General features: G+C 46.0%; 1 protein-coding gene across 1 annotated transcript in view; it reads left to right on the top strand.

Moving 5' to 3' along the window:
- Positions 1–19997, top strand: part of SDK1 (sidekick cell adhesion molecule 1) — a 982297-nt gene that overhangs the window by 678565 nt on the left and 283735 nt on the right. Inside the window, exons 6-11 of the mRNA XM_017533779.2 lie at positions 619–730; positions 1420–1610; positions 9331–9414; positions 13264–13458; positions 16951–17067; positions 19178–19345. Coding sequence (XP_017389268.1) covers positions 619–730; positions 1420–1610; positions 9331–9414; positions 13264–13458; positions 16951–17067; positions 19178–19345 — 867 coding nt within the window. The remainder of the gene's footprint in view (positions 1–618; positions 731–1419; positions 1611–9330; positions 9415–13263; positions 13459–16950; positions 17068–19177; positions 19346–19997) is intronic.

Raw genomic sequence — 19997 nt, 5'->3', positions numbered from 1 at the left:
GATTTGGGTTTCCTGTTAGCGTTGCTTGACAATAGTCTCATTTGTCATGCTCCAGTCATCCTATCTCCTGTCTGCCATTTCACTTTCCGTGGTTTCTGTTACCCTCAGTCAACAATGGTCCAAAAATAGGAGAGTACAGTACAGTAAGATGTTTTGAGAGGCAGGGAAGGACCACATTTGCGTAACTCTCATTACATTATGTTATAATTGTTCTGTTTCATTGTTAGTTGTAGTCAGTCTCTTAGTGTGCCTCACTTATGCATGTATGATAGGTATGTACACAGAGCAAAAACTTTTGAACACATTCTCTTCTACTCAGGACGGGCTTATATTCCAGTAAACTCATCGGAAGTTGAAAATATCGAAAGTCAAAAATGCATTTTTGTAGCCCTGTTGTAAGTCGAGGGGTGGACTAAACGTGTGTGGCTTTTGTACCATTATAGAGTTGAAAAATCCTGAGTGGAACATAACACATCAGGGACATTGTGTATCCGTAGGGATTGGTACTCTCTTCAGTTTTAGGTATCCACCAGGGATCCTGGAACGTATCCCCCTCAAATAAGAGCAGGGCGCCCCTGTACTTAGAATTTTATGGATATTTCTGTTTCCTCTGTACAGGAGATACTGGCACATCTGAAACCATGGCCCCCACCATTGTGGTTCCCCCAGGCAACAGAAGTGTGGTGGCTGGATCCAGTGAGACCACCTTGGAATGCATAGCCAGTGCCAGGTACAAGGGGTATCTCCTGTGAGAATCCTAGTAAATATTACATGACCTGTGATGAGCTAATGACAGAAGGAGACACTGGTGCATGGGGCTCAGCCTTCTAGCAACAGTGGTTTTGTTTGTCCAGTTGGGCCATGAACACGATATATGGGTAGATAAGGAAATGGACATGCTGACGTCTTCCAGACCCCCCACTGCAATAGGGCAGCACTTTCAGTGTAGCTCTGGGTGGTAGTGGGGCTCCTCTGAGACACTCTCTAGGCAAGAGGGAGGAGTGGAGGCAGAGGAAAAAGTTCATTACTCTTTTCCCTGTCCTCAACCAGGGTGTTCTCTGCCTCCTTAGTGGTCACTTCAGAATCAAGTTTGGACCATCCTGCTTCCATGTAGCTGTGTCCCCTCATAGTATTTATTTTAAACATCCTTTTCCTGAGCAAACAGAATCATTAACACTCATGGTCCATTGCTGCTGCAATTAGCTATCCTTGCTCAATAGCCCTTGAGCAGAATACATCATTGATGCGTGCTGGGAAGAAGTAGAGCTATTTCTGGATTGATTTTTTGGTGTCCTTTGTTCAACCTGCCATGCTTCCTGGTAGACTTAGCTTTGTCAAGCCTGGTGCTGAGTACCTGAGACAATGATCACTGCCTACATGAGTCCCAATCATCGTCACAAACGCCTTTCATTCCCACAGACCTGTGGAGGAGCTGAGTGTGACCTGGAAGAGGAATGGAGTGAGAATCACCAGTGGCCTCCACAGCTTTGGAAGACGCCTCACCATCAGCAACCCGACGTCTGCAGACACTGGGCTGTACGTCTGCGAGGCGGCACTACGCGGGACTGCTTTTGAACCAGCCAGGGCGAAGGCCTTTCTTTTCATCATAGGTAATGTCCGGGCCACTAAGTGGTGTTGTCAGCTAGTCTTCTTTCCGAAGAATATAAGTCCATTAAATTCAAAGTGTTGATGTTCTGAATATTTTCAAGAAATGTCCTTCTGAATTCTCCAGTCATGAAGCTTGGGAAATAGATCAGTGAAGCCCCTGTCACATAGATCCCTCTCCTATTCCGGCTTTTAGGCCACTAAGCTTTTCTATACCTCTTACTTGGCTATCATGATCGGTGTTCAGAAATTATTCTATTATTGCTGGCCAGTTGTGGTGGCCCTCATGCTTGTAATCCCAGCACTTTGGGAGGCTGAGGTGGGTGAATCACTTGAGGTCAGGAGTTTGAGACAAGCCTGGCAAACATGGTGAAACCCCATCTCTACTTAAAAATACAAAAATTAACCAGGTGTGGTGGCACACTTCTGTAATCCCAGCTACTCAGGAGGCTGAGGGAGGAGAATAACTTGAATCCAGGAGGTGGAGGTTGCAGTGAGCCAAGATCGCAGCATTGCACTCCAGCCTGGGTGACAAGAGCAAAACTCCATCTCAAAAAAAAAGAAGAAAGAAATTATTCTATTATTGCTATTATTTTTTTGACCTAGGAAAAAGTTTAAAACTATTGGATAGTACCTTCTGTTAAACTAGAAAAAAAAAAAAAAAAAAGAGAACAGAGATGCTTCCTAAAACTGGGCAACATATTACTCCTGAACCAAAGAGCGGGAGGACATAAAATTAAGTCCATTGGACTTGCCCCGCTCTAAATGCTGGAAAATATTAACGTTTAGGGAGTGTGCATTGTACAGTGGCTAAGGAAATACTAAACTTATTTTCAGTTTATGATAAGATTAAACTGTGAAGCAAGTGCCTTTATTTCTCTCATTTCTCCAGCTACTGTCATGGGTTTATTCTTAAGTGGCTGTGATGACTATCATAGTGGCCTGTCTTCTGCAGTAACAGCCACTGTTGATAAGAGGGAGCCGTAGAGGCCCCCTCTAGGAAGGAGAATCTCCACTTCGTCTCTCCTCTTTGAGAATAAGGGGAATTGAGAACAGGAAAAATCAAATAAGAAAACCCTCAAAGAGCCCCTTAAATAAAAAAATTTGCCACTTTGCAAAATAAGAAAAAAAAAAAAGCTTGTATTTTCCTATAAAATTAGCAAGAGTATCAAGGAATACTGCATTAAAGGCAGTTTGCCTTGATCACATTCCTCTAATCATTAGGAAATGGCTCTGTGTCCTAATTGAGACTCTTCTAAATACAGTGCTTTCTCTGAAAGAAGAGAAAGCATCAGCGGAAGCCAGCTTTGTCACTGTGGATTCTACATGAGGGACCTAAGCTGGTATTGCTACCTTTCTCATCTGTGCTTCCGCCGTAGATGTAAATATCACATCCCATTCTCTGTAAAGACTTTTTCATCAGGGTTGATCTATAGTTATGTGAGCACAGCACATTATAGATTGAACCAAATTAAAATTTGTGATGTGTAAATCTCTAGTAGACAGACTATACTATGTTCAAACATTTTAAGGTAATTTAAGCAAGAGAAGAAATTTATCTTCCTGTAAAGTAGAATGTTTGTTTCAATCATAATTCCTTTTTAAAATGGTTAAATCTATCATATGAACTTTGGTTTTGCATTTACATCTGAATTCCAGAGCAGATTGTTTTTGTGTTCTCTGGAGTTAGCACCTCTCCGTGTTCTGACTTTTAAAGGTGCAAGAATACACTTCACTTCTTTATGATGTTGATTTAAATCCCCTTTTATTCTTAAGGATTCGCTGTGACAAGTAGGATTTTTGTGGTTGGCGCATACCGCAAAAGCTCTGAAGAGAGTGTCTCTGTCAATTGCGAGGGATTTGGATGAGATTATAACCCCACGCCCTGCGGCCAGAGCATTACCGGTTTCACAGGGCTGTCACTGTGGACCTGTCAAAAGAGCCATCCGTAGGAGCACACAGAGGAAAGATAGAGAAACAAATTGGCTCCTATTACTTGTATTTTATACTGATGAGACTAGACAGGCTAGAAGTACTGTTTGCCCCACCTGCCCAGTCCCCTGCTGTGTTGCTTAATTTCTGTGGCTTAAATAGGGAGCACAGAGGTGGCTTCCATGCACCACCCTGCTATTGGCTGCCATGTCCTGTGGAGCAGTCCCTCTACGCCCTCCCTTCCCGCCTCCCCTCTATACCCTCTGCTCTCCCCTCCTGCTTCCTCTCCATGCCCTCCACCCTGTCCTCCCACTTCCCCTCTATGCCCTCCCCTCCCGCCTCCTTTCTAAACCCTTCCCTTCTGCTTCTCCTCTAAGCTCTCCCCTCCTCTCCCTTCCCACTTCCCCTCTACACCCTCCCCTCCCCTCCACTCCAGCTTCCACTTCCCTTCTATGCCCTCCCCTCCCTTTCTACCTCTTCTCTACACCCTCCCCTCCTGCCTCCCCTCTACTCCAACCTCTCCCGCTTCCCCTCTAAGCCCTCTGCCCTCCCCTCTTGCTTCTCCTCTACACCTTCTGCCCTCTCCTCCTGCCTCTCCTCTACACCCTCTGCTACTCCCTCCTATTCCTCCACAGCATGCATGCACACACACACACCCCCACAAACACACACACACACACACACTCCACACCACAGCTGTTCCCAGAACACAAGGAGGCAGCAGCCCAGCAGAGTCCCCACCTTTCCGGCCTCCATGTGTGACTTCCAATTGCAGTTGCTCCCCCTGTCCTCCCTGGCAGCATCCTTGGCTCAGAGCCAGCTTTACCTTCTGCAGCAGGCAGAAGTGCTAGGGGCTGACACCCCCCAGGCACACCCTCAGGCACATCCTCAGCCAGTATCTGAGGGGAGCTGGTGGGTGGATACTCAGGCCCCTTAGCTAGCCCTCCTCTACACTGGCTCCCAGAGTGTCTCTGGGCATGAGGCTGCAGCCGCCCACCTGGGAGCAGCCAGATAACAGGCTTTTTATAGCCAACCCCACACTCTCAGTGGTGTTTCCCTCACCGCCCAAGAAACTGCCAGCAACAAATGTGTCTCAGGGCCTGCTTCTTGGGGAGGCCAACCCAAGTCTGGGTCTGTTCCTGCAGACCCTGTGCACCTGTTCATGCCTGTGCCTAGGAGGAACGTGCTTCTGGCCCCAGTGCCGTCTCCCCTGGTTGGCGAGGGCTGTGTGTCCATGACCCACCTGGTTAGTGAGGGCTGCGCATCCATGGCTCCCCTGGTTGGTGAGGGCTCTGCGTCTATGACTCCCCTCAAGCATCCCCTCTGCTGTGCAGCCCTGGGATGCTTCGCCCTGGGGGAGACTACTGCACTCTCAGCTGGGCCGTTGCAGCCTGGGGGATGTGCCAGGGCATGACGTAAAACTGTGGGCTCTGGGGACACAGTGGGGACAACACAGTGTGACATAAAGCAGTGTGGGCTCTGGAGACACAGCGGTGGCAGCATAGCATGATGTCAAACAGCACAGGCTCTGGGGACACAGCAGGGCCAGTGTAACAAGACATCAAACAGTGCGGGCTCTAGAGAAAGAACTAGGGTCCACTTCTCACTGCACCATTCACCGGCCTGAACGAGTGTTGGCCTCAGTTTCCACATCCATGAAACAAAGGAGATGTAGAGGATGCCAGCTCATATTGTGAAGGTTAAATGCAATCATGTCTTTCACGGAAGCACTGAATGGTGGCTTTATTTGCAGTTGGCATAACTCCTCTATTATCATACACGTCCCATTGTACTAGCTATTTACCAGTAATCAGTTACGTGACATACATTTTTCATGTTTACTGTCTCTGGAATCAAGATGCGTCTCACTACCTATGACACTATCTTTTTTCCTTGGGGTTAAGTAAGACAAGGATGTGTCTGTGAGATACATATTTCCCTCCAACACATGGCTTCCACATTGTCTCTTTATCACACACGAAGCCGGCAGCTCCCACACACGCCCTGTTCCTGCAAGCATGCAGATGCTAGCATGCCAGCTCGGGAACTCGGAGGGCGAGTTTTGCCTGGGATAAACTCTTACCTGGTGGGGCATTTGCTGCCACCCTCTTCAAGTTGTTCATGGAATTCAGTGCGCGTGGCTGCAGGGCTGGCTGCTGGCCAGGGGTCCCGTCAGGTTCCAGAGGCTCCCACATCCCTGGCTCATCTCCAGAGCTGGCAGCTGCAGCCAGGTTCTTGTCACACATGGAAGCTTTCTGCTGTCCCCTATGCCTCCAGATGCAGAAAGTCCTCTCCTTTTAGGGGCTCACATCATTACACTGGGCCCACCAAGCTAATCCAGGCAGTCTCCCTATTTTGAAAGGTTGAATACCTAATCCCACTTGCACAGTCCCTCTTGGCCAAGTAACACAGCATAGTCATAGATTCCAGGGAGGTAAGTGTCGACAACTCTGGGAGCCATTCTGCTCACCGCAGTGGACTAGCGTGCAGTGCAAGCCAGCCAAGGGCACACATGGGACTCCCAGAGAGGGGTGCTCCCAGAGAGGGGTGATCTGGAAGGAACGGGGAGGCAGCGCAGAAAACATCTTTGGGTCTCACAGTGATTCCTACACAGGAGCACAGGAGAAGACTTGCAACTCAGAGGCCAAAACCCAGCAGCATCAGGGGTAGGAGAACAGGACAAATGTGTGCTGTTGGGGGACCATCTCCCCCACAGCTACCTCTATCAGGCCCAAGCCTGCAGTTTGGTACACTGGCATTTTGGAGAATGGGGTCATCTGATAGAGGCCCTTGGTTTGGGGGCAGTCTGGGAGGTATACCCACCTCCCATCCTAAGACTGGGGAGCTAGAAGCTTGTGCTGACCCTGAAGGCAGCTGCCTTTGGCTCTGGGCCATGTGAAAGGCAAAAAGCCTATGCTGGCCTTTTCCTAACATCCTGACTTCACACAGGGCATGAGAACCTTTCCCTGATGTCTTCATATTGTTTCAAAAGAGGGCGAAGTGTTTGTTTCAATCCGCAGTGTTTTTGGCTGCAGTCAGGGTCAATTTTCTGAAGTCCAGGGTGGGCCCCTGTTGGCAGAGTACCCTTTCTAGAGTTGCTGCTGATTAGCTAAGACATGCCCTCGCCCTCTTGCCCTTTGAAGAGTAAGTGGTTGAGGGTCTATGCACAGAATGACTAATTCAAAACGGATTTTCCCCACTGTTTAACTCGTGGCCCTTTCACAGTCAATAGGCTTAGGGATTTCTCCACGTTTTTTCCTTAGAGCAGACTATGTGTAAAAATGTAGCTGGAAATGGGGAGAAACCCCAAATAATAGGAAGGGTTGGCAGGGAGAGAAGTGGTAACCTCACACAGTGGGGAGGTACCGAGGGGAGCTCTGAGGCTGTGCAGGGCATGGGCAGCTCCACACCTGCTCCCTGTGCACAGCTCCTTGGAAGTCTTTCCAGAACAAGGTAAGAACATCCACAGTAAATAGCCAGATGTTTTCCACCCGTGCCTAGCACTGAGCTACTAAAACTGCCCAGGACTTTGACCCCTGCAAGCAGTGGCAGGCTGCCCCCAAGACCTCACCCAGGCCACAGTACAATGGAGAGTGTGGAGTGGGGTAAGTTTTCCCACTAGGCGGCATGCTGTGTGCCAAGCGTAGGTGGTCACTGGCTGGGGTAGAGACTAGCCCGGTCTGGGCCTAGAGGTCCCCAGAGCAATGCATTTGCTTAGCCAAGCCAGCTTCTGGTCACTGTGTGGAATGCCCTTCTCCCTGACCCCAGCGAGGTCTCTTCCTGGTGCTCGAGGGAAGCCTTAGGGCACTGTACCAGGGGACATGGGTAATCAGTACCTCGGGGAAGGTACCATGGGCCCATAGGCCCTGACCATTTGTGTATATGGATTTGGCACCACCAAAGCACAGGTCATCTTGGGTTAATCTCAAGGGAACCGTGAAGATTGAAAAAAACAGTTCCAAAGGTTACACTGGATGACCTCCTTTCTGTAACATTCTTGAAATGACAACACTACAGAAACAGAGAATGGATTAGTGGTTGCGAGGGCTGGGGGCTTGGGGTGTCTGTGGTCCTGGAAGGCAGCATCCTTGTGCTGATGGACATGTGGACCTACACACATGATAATGTTGCATGGAACGTGCATGTGACTCTTCCACACACATACTTGAGTGCAGGAAACACTGGCAAGAGCTGGATAAACAAGGCTGATTGTATCCGTAGCAGTATCCTGGTCATGATGTTATACTTGCAAATGGTAACATTTGCAAGATGTTACCATTGGGGAAAGCTGGGTAAAGGGTCTATGAGCTCTTTCAGTGTTACTTCTCACAACCACACAGGACTCTACAGTTTTCTAAAAAGAAAATGTTCAACTAAGAAGAGGAAAACTGTAATTAATCATAAGCAGATGTTGATGTTGAACTTATATTTTTTCCTTTTTCCCTCACATCCTTTTGATCGGATCGTGATGGTCGATATTGACTTAGCTTTCCTGATGAATACAGGTCAGGACCCGCACACAAGGGCTCTGACAGCAGGCTGCTACTGCATAGTTAGAATATAAATAATGCTGCCTTCATTATTATTGATTGAGAAAAGGTGACCAAATGGAAGATGTATGCGTTGTGCAATGAAGACTAGCTTGAAAAAGGTAGACGTTAAATGTTTGCAGTATTTCTTCAGGCTTGGTCTATACACATGAAAACCTAGGTAGAGGAATTTGCTTCCTTCTAATGAATTTGCAGTCATCTCAGCCAGGGTGGTTAATTCAGGCAGATTCTTTCTGCCTGAGTGGTCTAGGTAATCGCAGAAGTGAAACCTCACTTTGCCTCCATTCAGAAACCTTCAGCAGTTCCCCTTAATCATTTCTTTGAAATGCTAAGTTTTCATTTCTCTTCTCCCTCCTTTAGGTCTCACCTTGTTTTAAAGGTACAGTCAATCTAGGAGGGCATGCCAAGCTATATTATCCACATTCAACACAATCATAATGAGAATAAACCAACTCCGTAAGGCAGCTCCCAGAAATTAATTATCACACAGAAAGTGAACACAACAGCCTTTTGTTATTGTGATAATGAAATCGCTACCACCTTAATACTTGACAAACTTGGCCATGCCTCTGTTGACTTTCTGCTGAATAAACTGGAAAAATATTGCAGTTGACTCTCCAAGGAAATTCATTGTTTAATTCAACCACTATTTTTTTGCGGAACAGGCGAGTTGGAGTATCTAGAGATGTGAGTGCCCAAGAGTTGCCTTCACTACTAAAGATAGATGAGCACTCCCCTATTTTTTTCTCTTAGTTATTATTTTGCATTCCATTGAAATATTAAATCTATATTTTGGAGAAGAACTGCTAAGAATTTTAGAAGTAAGTTAATTGACGGCACTGTTCCTTGATGCAGGCTGCATACCTTCCTCGGGCACTTGACAAGCTTCCTGAGTTCGTGTTTAGATACTGAAGCAAACTAGCCCATAAAATACACTGCTGTAAATATAAACCTTTATGAACCTCTTGAGGTAGTCCTTCTAAAGTGTGAATTAAGATATTCTATGATTCAAGCCCATAAACTGAAAAGTAGCCATCACCCTGAGTAGTAATTTGCTTTCTGAAACCCCAGACTATAAATTGCCTTTGGCCTGTGCTGAGTTCTGAGTTTGTAAGCACGATGTTAACTAATGATGAAGTTTTAAAGAATAGTTTTTAAGAGGAGCCCAAACTATTTTAGGTTATATAGTCTCCACATATCCTTCTTTGGCTTAGGGGCTTTTTTTTTTTTTTCTTGTTTGAAGAGCCACCATATTTTACTGCTGAGCCTGAGAGTCGGATTTCAGGGGAAGTAGAAGAAACTGTGGACATCGGATGCCGAGCCATGGGTGAGTGCGGAGTGGCTGCTGAACAAAGAGCCGTGAATGGGAGGAAGGAAAACAGCGTTTTTCCATAGCAGAACTGCCATCATTCTAGGGAGACACTGAGTGTGACAGTGAAGAGCAGACTTCAGAGGGTAGAATGGTATTGGGGCTGTGACCATGAGTAAAGCATTTGACTTTGCCAGGCTTTTGCTTCCTCTCTTGCAAAACAGAGATAATAATATTTACCAAGTGGAGCACAAAAGGAAACCCCATCCACCCTGGATAGAGAGGGCACTCTGTCACGTCCCATGGATTCTTCTTCAATTCTTTCTCATCCATGGGCTGATTGGGACTGGTAACCAGATCCTCTCTGTAGAAAGGGAGACTGGTATACATTTATTTGTGTAGATGTATGGGATACAAGGTAATTTTGTTACATTGCTGTATTGCACAGTGGTGAAGTCAGAGCTTTGAGTGTGTCTATCACTGGAATGGCTAATTTCTCATCACCGTTAAGTAATTTCTCATCACCCACCCACACCCTTTTGAACCTCTATTGTCTGTCCATGTGCACGTGTGACTTGGCACCCACTTATTAGTGAAAACATGCAGTATTTGTCTTTCTGTGTCTGAGTTCTGTCACGTAACTTCACGGCCTCCAGTTCCTTCCATGTTGCTTGCTGCAGAAGGCACAATTTTATTCTTTTTTTGTGGCTAAATAGTATTTGAATAGGAAATGTTACTGTTTTTTTGCCTTTTCAGCTCTGGGCCAACTTTTCCTTTGCAGTTCAGGTAATTCCAGCCTTCGTCCCCATGCCTCATTTATGAGCTACCCACTGTCACCATCTCACGTCAGGCAGCACAGGTGATTACACAAAATCTTCTAGCAGAGACAGGCTTTTCAAGGCAACTGCGTTAACAAAACCCATGTTTGTATTCTGGCAGCTATCAAGAAATGAAAAGGATCTTTTCTCTTTTGTTTGTACCCATCCGTCCTAAGAATGGTATTTTCTCCTACTCCCTAAGAGCTTGGAGGGTAAGGATGACTACCAGTTTTGTAAATCTTCACAATAGCTCCATAAGAGAGAGACCGTTATCTCTTTGTACCATAGAAAAACCAAGCCCTAGAAAGCATGGTTAAGTAATGTGCCCAAGGCACTGAGCCACCACCGAAATGGGATGCTTCTTTTGTGAAGTTATTGCCCAGTGTGTGACCTGTGGGAGTTGCTCATTAAATCCTCGGTGAATAACTTACCTAGGGCCACATGATAATGGAGACAAGACCCAAACAAATCTGTCAGCCACCAAAACAGCCACCAAGCTCTTGCCGGGACACTAGATTCCCCCAGGACCTGAAGCCCTGGACTTAGAACAAATCCCATTTGTCCATACCTGCAACTATGTGGATGCCTTTCATCCCTGCGGGCCCCCTGCCCTGACCCAGAATGGAGTCTTGCTCTGTTGCCCAGACTAGAATGCAGTGGTGCAATCTCGGCTCACTGCAACCTCCACCGCCTGGGTTCAAGTGATCCTCCTGCCTCAGCCTCCCAAGTAGCACCACCACACCTGGCTACTTTTTGTATTTTTAGTAGAGACCAGATTTTACAATGTTGGCTAGGCTGGTCTCAAACTCTTGACATTGTGATCTACCCGCCTTGGCCTCCCAAAGTGCTGGGATTACTGATGTGAGCCACCGTGCCCAGCCCACCATTTTTTATTCCTGAAAATGAGTGGTGTGTCACCCTTTCAGTGCTGGTGGTGAAGCCTTGGCCCAGAGACCCCCTCCTGACCCTCTGTGCTTTGTACCCACTGCTTCCGGCCTGGGGCTTGGTTGAGTAGGAGTTCTGGTTCTCAGCTCCTGACCAGCTCACCGTGGCCGCTATCCACGGATCTGTACTGTTTCTGTTCTTCTCTGTTCTTGCTCTACTGATTCAGCATAGGGGTGGGGGAGAAAATGGTGAGAGAAGAGTAAGATGAATTTTACATGGAATTATTTTTCTTACGGTGGTTGTATTGTTCTTTCTTGTGTAAGTGCCAGCTTCTTAAGGCCAACAACTCTGTGAATGTGAAGCTATAAAATATTTAGAGAGCTTATATTTCAGAAATAAGAGTATACAATCCTACGGAGGAGAAGATTTCTGTTATGACATTAAATTGCCCCAAAATAGAAATGCTCCTAGTTCCCTCTGTACTAACAATTATTTTTCAATAAATGGCAATCTTAAACTCCCTTTGACAAGAGAATGCTCTTTTTTTTGCGTAACTTCTGCAGTGTAAACTGCTTGTTAAGTGTAGACTTATAAATATAGAGAGAACAGATCTTCCAACACTGTACTACCGTCATTTAATTTACTGCTTTCTTTTAATTTTGACAATGAAACTATAGCAGCATGCGAAGTGGTTATTCCTTATGAAAGCGACATTATGTAACTGCTATTATGAGATTTTACATGAATTGGTTTTGCTTTTACCTTGAAATGGATTTTTAAAAATTTCCTGACTTAATGAAAAGTGACAGGAAACATAATTAAGGCAAAGAAGAGAATCTGAGAAGACGTTATCTTGAGATATTCCATGACATTAACTTTATTTATTAAAGTTGACATCTCTCACCTACCTACACAGCATCTTAAATCAAGGGGTTTTAGTGTGCTTTGCACTAAAGCATGTCAAGATGTGTTTTTTATTTAAATCCATTTTCTATTTAGGGAAACTGAGGTACAGAATCATCTAGAGCTAAGTCTAGATATGCCTCATGGAGCAAAGCATCTTTTCTTGTACCCACAGTGTAATATCTCTTGTGCCTCCTCGACCCTTAGCAAGATTACTTAACCTAATAAATCACTCGTCTGAGACAGAAGAACTCCATGAAGGCCCATGGTATCCAACCCTTTTGATAGCAGGTGTTTAAAAGATGGCATTCATTTTCATTGTTAGCTGTCAGGATGAATAGTGATACTGCCCACTGAGCACTCACCAGGTGCCAGGTATAAGAGTTTTACATATACTTGTATAAATGTACACACATGCACATATATGTACAAACTCAGACACACACACATATGCACACACATATAAACACGTACACACATAAATACAGATGTACATATACACACAGATGTACATACACATATATGCATACACACATGCACATGTATACACATGCATATATACATACACATAAACACAGCACATGCACAAACACTCATGCACACATGTAAACACATGCACACATGCACATATATACACACATACACATATGTGCACAAACTCACATACATACACACACATACACATGCATGTACACACACACAAACACATCCAATCTTCAAACCTTCTGAAGTTGAAGTCATGATTATCATTCGCTTACCTGCACGTGGGGAAATGGAGACAAAGAAAGGGGTAGGTAACATTCTCTGCCCAAGGTGACACTGTCCACAAGGTATGGACTTGGGATGTGGCCTGCATCCTGCCGTCTGCCCCTATGACCCTGTGCCCAAGCCCTCCCACAGTGGCTCAGTAGGGCACTGCAGAGCAGAGAGGGCTTCATCTCATCTGAACCTTATGATCAGTCTCAGCTGGAGTCTCCTTCTTTCCAAACAAGAGCATGAGCCTGTGTGGGTTCAGAGCGGAGCTGGAAGTAGCTGTGGCTGGGGCAGCCAGAGTTCGCACCCACTGTTCCTCTCAATGCTTCTCTGTGTGGATTGCTTCATCTGCGATGAGAAAAATAGCTCCTTACAGGGTGGTTGAAAGCATGAATAGACAAGAAAATGCCTATTAAAATATTGCCATTCTAGCCGTTGAAACAGATGTGCCTCAGTCCTCACGTCAAGAATTATTTTTTAAATGCTATTTATTCCCATTCCTACACAGGGGTCCCCCTTCCCACCCTCCAGTGGTACAAGGATGCCGTCTCCCTCAGCAAGCTCCAGAATCCTCGATACAAAGTCCTCGCCAGTGGAGGCCTGCGCATCCAGAAGCTGCATCCAGAGGACTCCGGAATCTTCCAGTGCTTTGCCAGTAATGAAGGAGGGGAGATCCAGACCCACACCTACCTGGACGTAACCAGTGAGTACAACCAGGCCTGCAGCTATCTGACCTGGACCAATCTAGTGAGTACACTGAGGCCCATAGCTACCTGGATATATCCGGTGGGTAGATCCAGGCCCACAGCTACCTGGATATATCTGGTGGATACGCCCAGGCTGACAGCTACCTGGATATATCCAGTGGGTACACCGACGCCGGCAGCTACCTGAATATATCTGGTGGGTACACCCAGGCCCACAGCTACCTGAATATATCCGGTAGATACACCCAGGCTGACAGCTACCTGGATATATCCAGTGGGTACACCCAGGCCGACAGCTACCTGAATATATCTGGTGGGTACACCCAGGCCCACAGCTACCTGGATATATCCGGTGGGTACACCTATCAGTACAGCCAGACCTACTAGACCAGGCCTTCAAGGTAGAGCTATCCAAAGATTGCCCTGTATGACACACACAGAAAATGATAGTGTCTATTCATCCTCCTGAGGTAAACGGAAGGGATGATATGGCCAGACCAGGAGAGCCACCTCTCAAGCACACCTGAAGCCTTGGTAGGTCCTGTGTAGAAACTGCTGAGGCCCAGGAGCAGCACAGATGCCCAGTCACTCCCCAGCCCTAGTGCCCTCCTGTTCTCAGGTCAGCCTTGCTTCTTCCTGCACTAAGCCCTCCTCTTTCTTGAGGAGAAGTAGAAAAAAATTCCCCATATTTTCTGGACAGAAATGGAAGGACTACTGAGTGAATAGCTCAGTCCTAATCTTTTTCTTTTGATCTTTTTTCTATTTTTTACATTCATTCTCTATTTTAACTTTATTGAACAATTATAGTTCTTTTGTGAGTTTCTTTTATTATCCCATTAACAGAAATACCTTGGTACCTGTCTTTGAAAAATAAAATCAAGGTAAAACTTTTCGTTGTATCTGTGGGTTTTCTTTTTAATCTCCCATGGTTGTATAATATTGTTCTTCTAAAATGAAGTAGAATCTAGTGATTATAGAATTATACCTTTCATGTTTGCCCTTTTGGGAGCAAAATGCTGATATCCTCAGGGGTGAGAGCTGTTGGAGAAAGCAAATCAATGCCACTGTGTGCATAGCCGAGGGCTCTTCCCACCCAGAGCCTGAGAAGAAAGAGAGAGTGTGTGTAGAGAGCCATACAGGTGTTTTGGTAAACTAGGGGACCCTTCCTTGAATCTTGCCCATGGGTCAAATTTGTGTTTCATTTTGGAGCTTAGGAAACCAATATTGCTTCAAGCAGTAGAAATAATATTGGATGTTCAAGTCAGAAGATGAGTCTTGATCGATTAGAATTATTTGAAGCCTGTCTTGCAATTGTGGGCCAGAATGTTCTGGGGCAGAAACTTCTTCTGTGAAGGACCTAATGGTAGATATTTTTGGCCTTTGAAGAATGTGGGCTACTCAGCTTTGCTGTAGTAACCTAAAAGCAGCCACAATTCTTAACACATGTGAGTGGCTGTGTTCCAGTAAAACTTTATTTACAAACACAGGGTGCAGGCTGAATTTGGCCCCCAGGTTGTAGTTTGCCCATCTCCATTCCAGTGAGAGACTTAGGAATGAGAATAATGGAGAACCCAGAGAACATGGCTGGGTTTCTCTCAGCCTCAGTTTTCTCATCTGTTAAAATGGAGCTAACCAACCCCAGATTATTAGGATTCTCAAGGGCCACTTAAGCTGTTACCATGGCAATCTGTGAGCCAACAAATAAATGATTCTAATAATGTTATCTGCTTTGTAGTAAGAGGTTTTTTGCAAAATTAATTTTTTAATTAAAATATCCTTAATGAAAGGAAAAGTGTTTTTAAAAAATCAATATTGATTTGCTCATTTAGCAAGCAGCTATTGAGCATCTGTGTTGGGCCCTCTGGATAAGGCTTTGGGTACACAGCTGTGAGGAAGACAGGCGAGGTTCCCATGCTTCCAGGACAGAGGGTCTGTGGAGGGGAGAAAGGCAGTGAAGGAGGAGATGACTAGCCAGGGGTACTGCAGAAAAGGGGAGTGGATGTGGCAGCAGAGTGAGCCAGGGGCCTTCCCTGGAAGGTGTGGTTGCAGGGGGGCTTCTCTAGGAGAAATTTAGAAGGAGCAGGAGTATGAACTCTTGGGGACATGCACGTTGCATGGGCTATAGCGGGTAGCAAGTGCCTTGGAGGAATAAGCTCAGCATGTGAGCAGGTGAAGGGAGGCAGATAGGATGGGGCTCAGTGACACACAGGGTGGCCATGACGGGCCAGAGGGCAGAGGAATAGGCAGGGGCAGAGGCCGAGAATAGGAGGAGCCTTGAGAGCTGTGAGCAGGGAAGGGGCATGAAGGCCTTTGTAGCTTTCAAGGGGCAGCTCAAAGCTGGCTGCTTCAGGAACCTTGACACAGGCACGGAAGTGTTGAGACCAGTTAGGGGGCTGCAGCATCTGGCAAGACCCCAGACCCAGGTGGTTGCATGCGAGGTGGAGAGACAGGGTCAGCTTCAGGAAGGGCCTTGGCAGTGAAGCTGCTGGGACTTGCTATGGTCCATGGGGATTTCAGCAGTTGCAGGAAGAGGCAGTAGCTGTGCCCTGGGTTCTGTGAGGTCTGCTCACTTCTTTGCTTGAGGGGTGTCAGCCCAGGGACCCCCACAGAAGACTTGAGAGACGCAGATCACTGTTATACGAGGGGTTCTGGTTAATTGTTATTGGATAACAGAGTCAGGTGAGCCCTGCTGAAGCCAGCAGGAACTCTTGTCGTTCCTGGGTCTGACTCGGGGCTGCTGAAGGCCCTGACCATCCCCCGTGAACGAGAAGAAAGCTGGTGCTGGGGGCTCATGACACCTTCCAGAAATTCATCTTTATGGAGCTCTTTGAAACCTGGTTATTTTAACTCTCAGAACAGATCCTAGGAAGTATCATCTTGTGGATGACATTTTATATTCAACAATTAGCTTCTATTTTTTTTGTTTTCGAGATAAGGTCTCACTCTGTCATCTAGGCTGTGGTACAGTGGCACAATCATAGCTCACTGCAGCCTCGACCTCCTGGGCTCAAGGAATCCTCCTGCCTCCACCTCCCAAGTATCTGGGACTACAGGCATGCACCACCATGCCTGACTAATTTTTAATTTTTGATAGAGATAAGGATCTCACTGTGTTTCCCAGGCTAGTCTCAAATTCCTGAGCAATTCTCTTGCCTCTGTCTCCCAAAGTGCTGGGATTAGAGGTGTGAGCTACCTTTCATTTAAAGAACAAAGCAGTCTTCTGGCTGATCTAAATAAACACCTCTCCTCTCTTTAATGTTCATCTAAAACTGTTCTTCCTGGGCCCCTGCACATTCCTACTTGTGTATCTGTTACACTCCAGGTTGTAAACGAAGATAGGTAACTCCTAGGAGACAGATAATGGCTTTCCTGAGTGGCTTTCCTTTTGTATTGCTACAGTTATCTCTGCGATTGGTTCTATAAAGCCTGTGCAGGATACTCTGCCAGGGGCACAAAGCCCTGATCATTTCATTAACTCCTCTTCTCAGATATTGCTCCAGTGTTCACCCAGCGGCCAGCAGACACCACGGTGACCGACGGGATGACAGCCATTCTAAGGTGTGAGGTGTCCGGGGCTCCCAAACCCGCCATCACCTGGAAAAGAGGTGGGTAGTGTCTGCCACCCACCACAGCATGGCTCATGTGGAACATAACCTGTTGGGCAGTGCTTACTTCTTATTCCCTCTTTGGTTTATTCATTTGTGCATTCATTCAATGAAGATTAAATAACCCTTTATGGCAGCTGTCCCCAACCTTTTTGGCACCAGGGACCAGTTTCTTGGAAGACAATTTCTCCATGGACTAGGGACGGCTGCTGATTTCAGGATGAAACTGTTCCATCTCAGATCATTAGATTCTTATAAGGAGTATGCAGCCTAGATTCTTGGCATGCACAGTTCACAGTAGGGTTTGCAGTTCTGTGAGAATCTAATTCCTCTGCTGAGCCAACAGGAGGGGGAGCTCAGGTGGGAATGCTTGGTGGCTCACTGCTCACCTCCTGCTGAGTGGCCCTGTTCCTAACAGGTCTGTGGCCCAGGAGCTGGGGACCCCTGATTTTCAGAATGCCTACCAGGTGAAAGATACCAGGGGCACAAAGATAAATAGGAGAGATGAGATGACTGCCTTCTAGAAAGGGAAGCCGATATTAAAGAGAAAAAGCCTGGGTGTGGTGGCTCACACCTATAATCCCAGCACTTTGGGAGGCCGAGGTGGGTGGATCACCTGAGGTCGGGAGTTTGAGACCAGCCTGACCAACATGGAGAAACCCTATCTCTACTAAAAATGCAAAATTATCCAGGCATCCAGATGCCTGTAATCCCAGCTATTCGGGAGGCTGAGTCAGGAGAATCATTTGAACCCGGGAGGCAGAGGTTGCGGTGAGCCATGATCATACCATTGCACTCCAGCCTGGGCAACAAGAACGAAACTCCGTCTCAAAAAAAGAAGAGAGAAGAATTTGCAAATGTCACTCTCCTCTACCCAAGCCCTTCACAGAGTGCCTTAGGCCTCCTAAGGCCTTAAAATGTTAAGCATTGGATGTGAAGTCACTCTGCTAGCACTCACTTTTCCCATTGTTAAGTGGAGCTCTTCTTTATAACATTCAGAATTAAGGATCACAGCCTTTGTTTTATTGAAGAAAGGTGCCTCCAGCACTGCATGGTTCCATGCCCTCCCCAGTCAACCCAGGACGCTTCATCCTACTGTGGCTCAGTTCCCGGGAAGGCTGCCTTTGCAGTTCCCATAGCCCCTTCCACAGGGGCCATTGAAGGAGCAGCACACAGGGTCCATCCTGAACAAATCTGTGCTGAGTCTTGTTGATTCACACAGATGAGCTCCTCACACTTGGTGGGCTATGTCGGGCTGACATGCCAAAAGCCTTGTCTTTCCCTTCCTGCTGGAAAACCACATGGCAGCTTCTCGAGTCTCCAAGGTACAGTCCTTGCACTCAGACATGGCTCGTAAAGATCTGGGACACTATAGATCAATAAGAGGGCTGGGCTCTTATTTTTTCATGTTTTCCTTCCTAATTTTGAACATAATGGCTTTATATAAAAATGTTTCCAATACATGTAAATATAAAGAAAACTAAAAACCGATCACCCAAATATAGCAATTACGTTCACGGATCATAATTTGTGTAACCAAATCTCTCAATATCAATCAATTAGGATGTTCTTGGTTTTTGTTATTCTGAACAGTGCTAGCGAATACTGCTTCAGTTCTTTCTTTTCATACAATTTTCACTTTATCCTGATTATTTCCGTAAGTTATTTCCTTTTTGTATTAGTCTGCTCTCACACTGCTATAAAGACATACCTGAGACTGGGCAATTTACGAAGAAAAGAGATTTAATTGACTCACAGTTCCAAGTAGCTGGGGAAGCCTCAGGATGGTGGAAGGTGAACAGGAGGCACACACATCTCATGTGGCTGCAGGAGAGAGAAAGTCAAACAGGGAAGTGCCAAACACTTTTAAACCATCAGATCTCATGAGAACTGCCTCACTATCAGGAGAACATCATGGGGGAAACCACCCTCAGGATCCAATCCCCTCCCACCTAGTTTCTCCCCCAGTACGTGGGGATTACAATTCGAGGTAACACTTGGGTGGGGACACAGAGCCAAAGCATATTACTTGGTTATGGCTCTAAACACTATCTTCATTTCTTTCAGGTGTTACGACTGTAACACGCCTCTTTTCTCTACCATTCTTTAGAAAACCACATTCTGGCCAGTGGCTCTGTCCGGATTCCTAGGTTCATGCTTCTTGAATCTGGGGGTCTGCAGATCACACCCGTCTTCATCCAGGATGCCGGCAACTACACCTGCTATGCAGCCAACACAGAGGGCTCCCTGAACGCATCGGCCATGCTCACCGTGTGGAGTAAGGAGCAGCCCACGTCAGCCTTCTATTAGCCACACTTTAATCATCGTGTCATCATGGGCTTCAGGGATGTCAACATGCCCTTGGACTTCCTGATTTAATCAAAAGAGAATGATTATTTTTACAACTAATTTATAGAAATCTGTTGAGTAATTAAATTTTCAGTTTCTAAAAGCATAATTAGAAAATGAATTCAGAGATTGCATGGGGGCATTGCAGGAGAAATAGAAGATTGACTTCTTAAAGTCAGTGTTGATACTGTACTAAACTAGCTCAAATAACAAAGTTGACATGTTGGTTAATTTGATATGCATTTTGTAAGAAAATTAAGAATTAAAATCCTAAAGAAGGAATATTTTGCTATACAATTATTAGGATCAACTAAAACACTTCTAATGTATTTCCTGTCAGTGTTTCTTATATATTAGGAGTGAACTGAAAGGAGAATCTTCATTGTTTCTCCAGCTTTTGCCATTCTTTTTTTAATCAATAATACAAGTTTTGGAAATGCAGAGTAGTTTTCTGGAGCTTAAGAATTGGACCAGGCCGGGCGCGGTGGCTCAAGCCTGTAATCCCTGCACTGTGGGAGGCCGAGGCGGGTGGATCACGAGGTCAAGAGATCGAGACCATCCTGGTCAACATGGTGAAACCC

The sequence above is a fragment of the Cebus imitator genome, unplaced genomic scaffold (genome assembly GCF_001604975.1).
Source record: "Cebus imitator isolate Cc_AM_T3 unplaced genomic scaffold, Cebus_imitator-1.0 Scaffold82, whole genome shotgun sequence".
NCBI lineage: Eukaryota > Metazoa > Chordata > Mammalia > Primates > Cebidae > Cebus > Cebus imitator.
The sequence above is the reverse complement of the archived record's forward strand: the minus strand, read 5'-3'. Positions and strand labels throughout refer to the sequence as shown.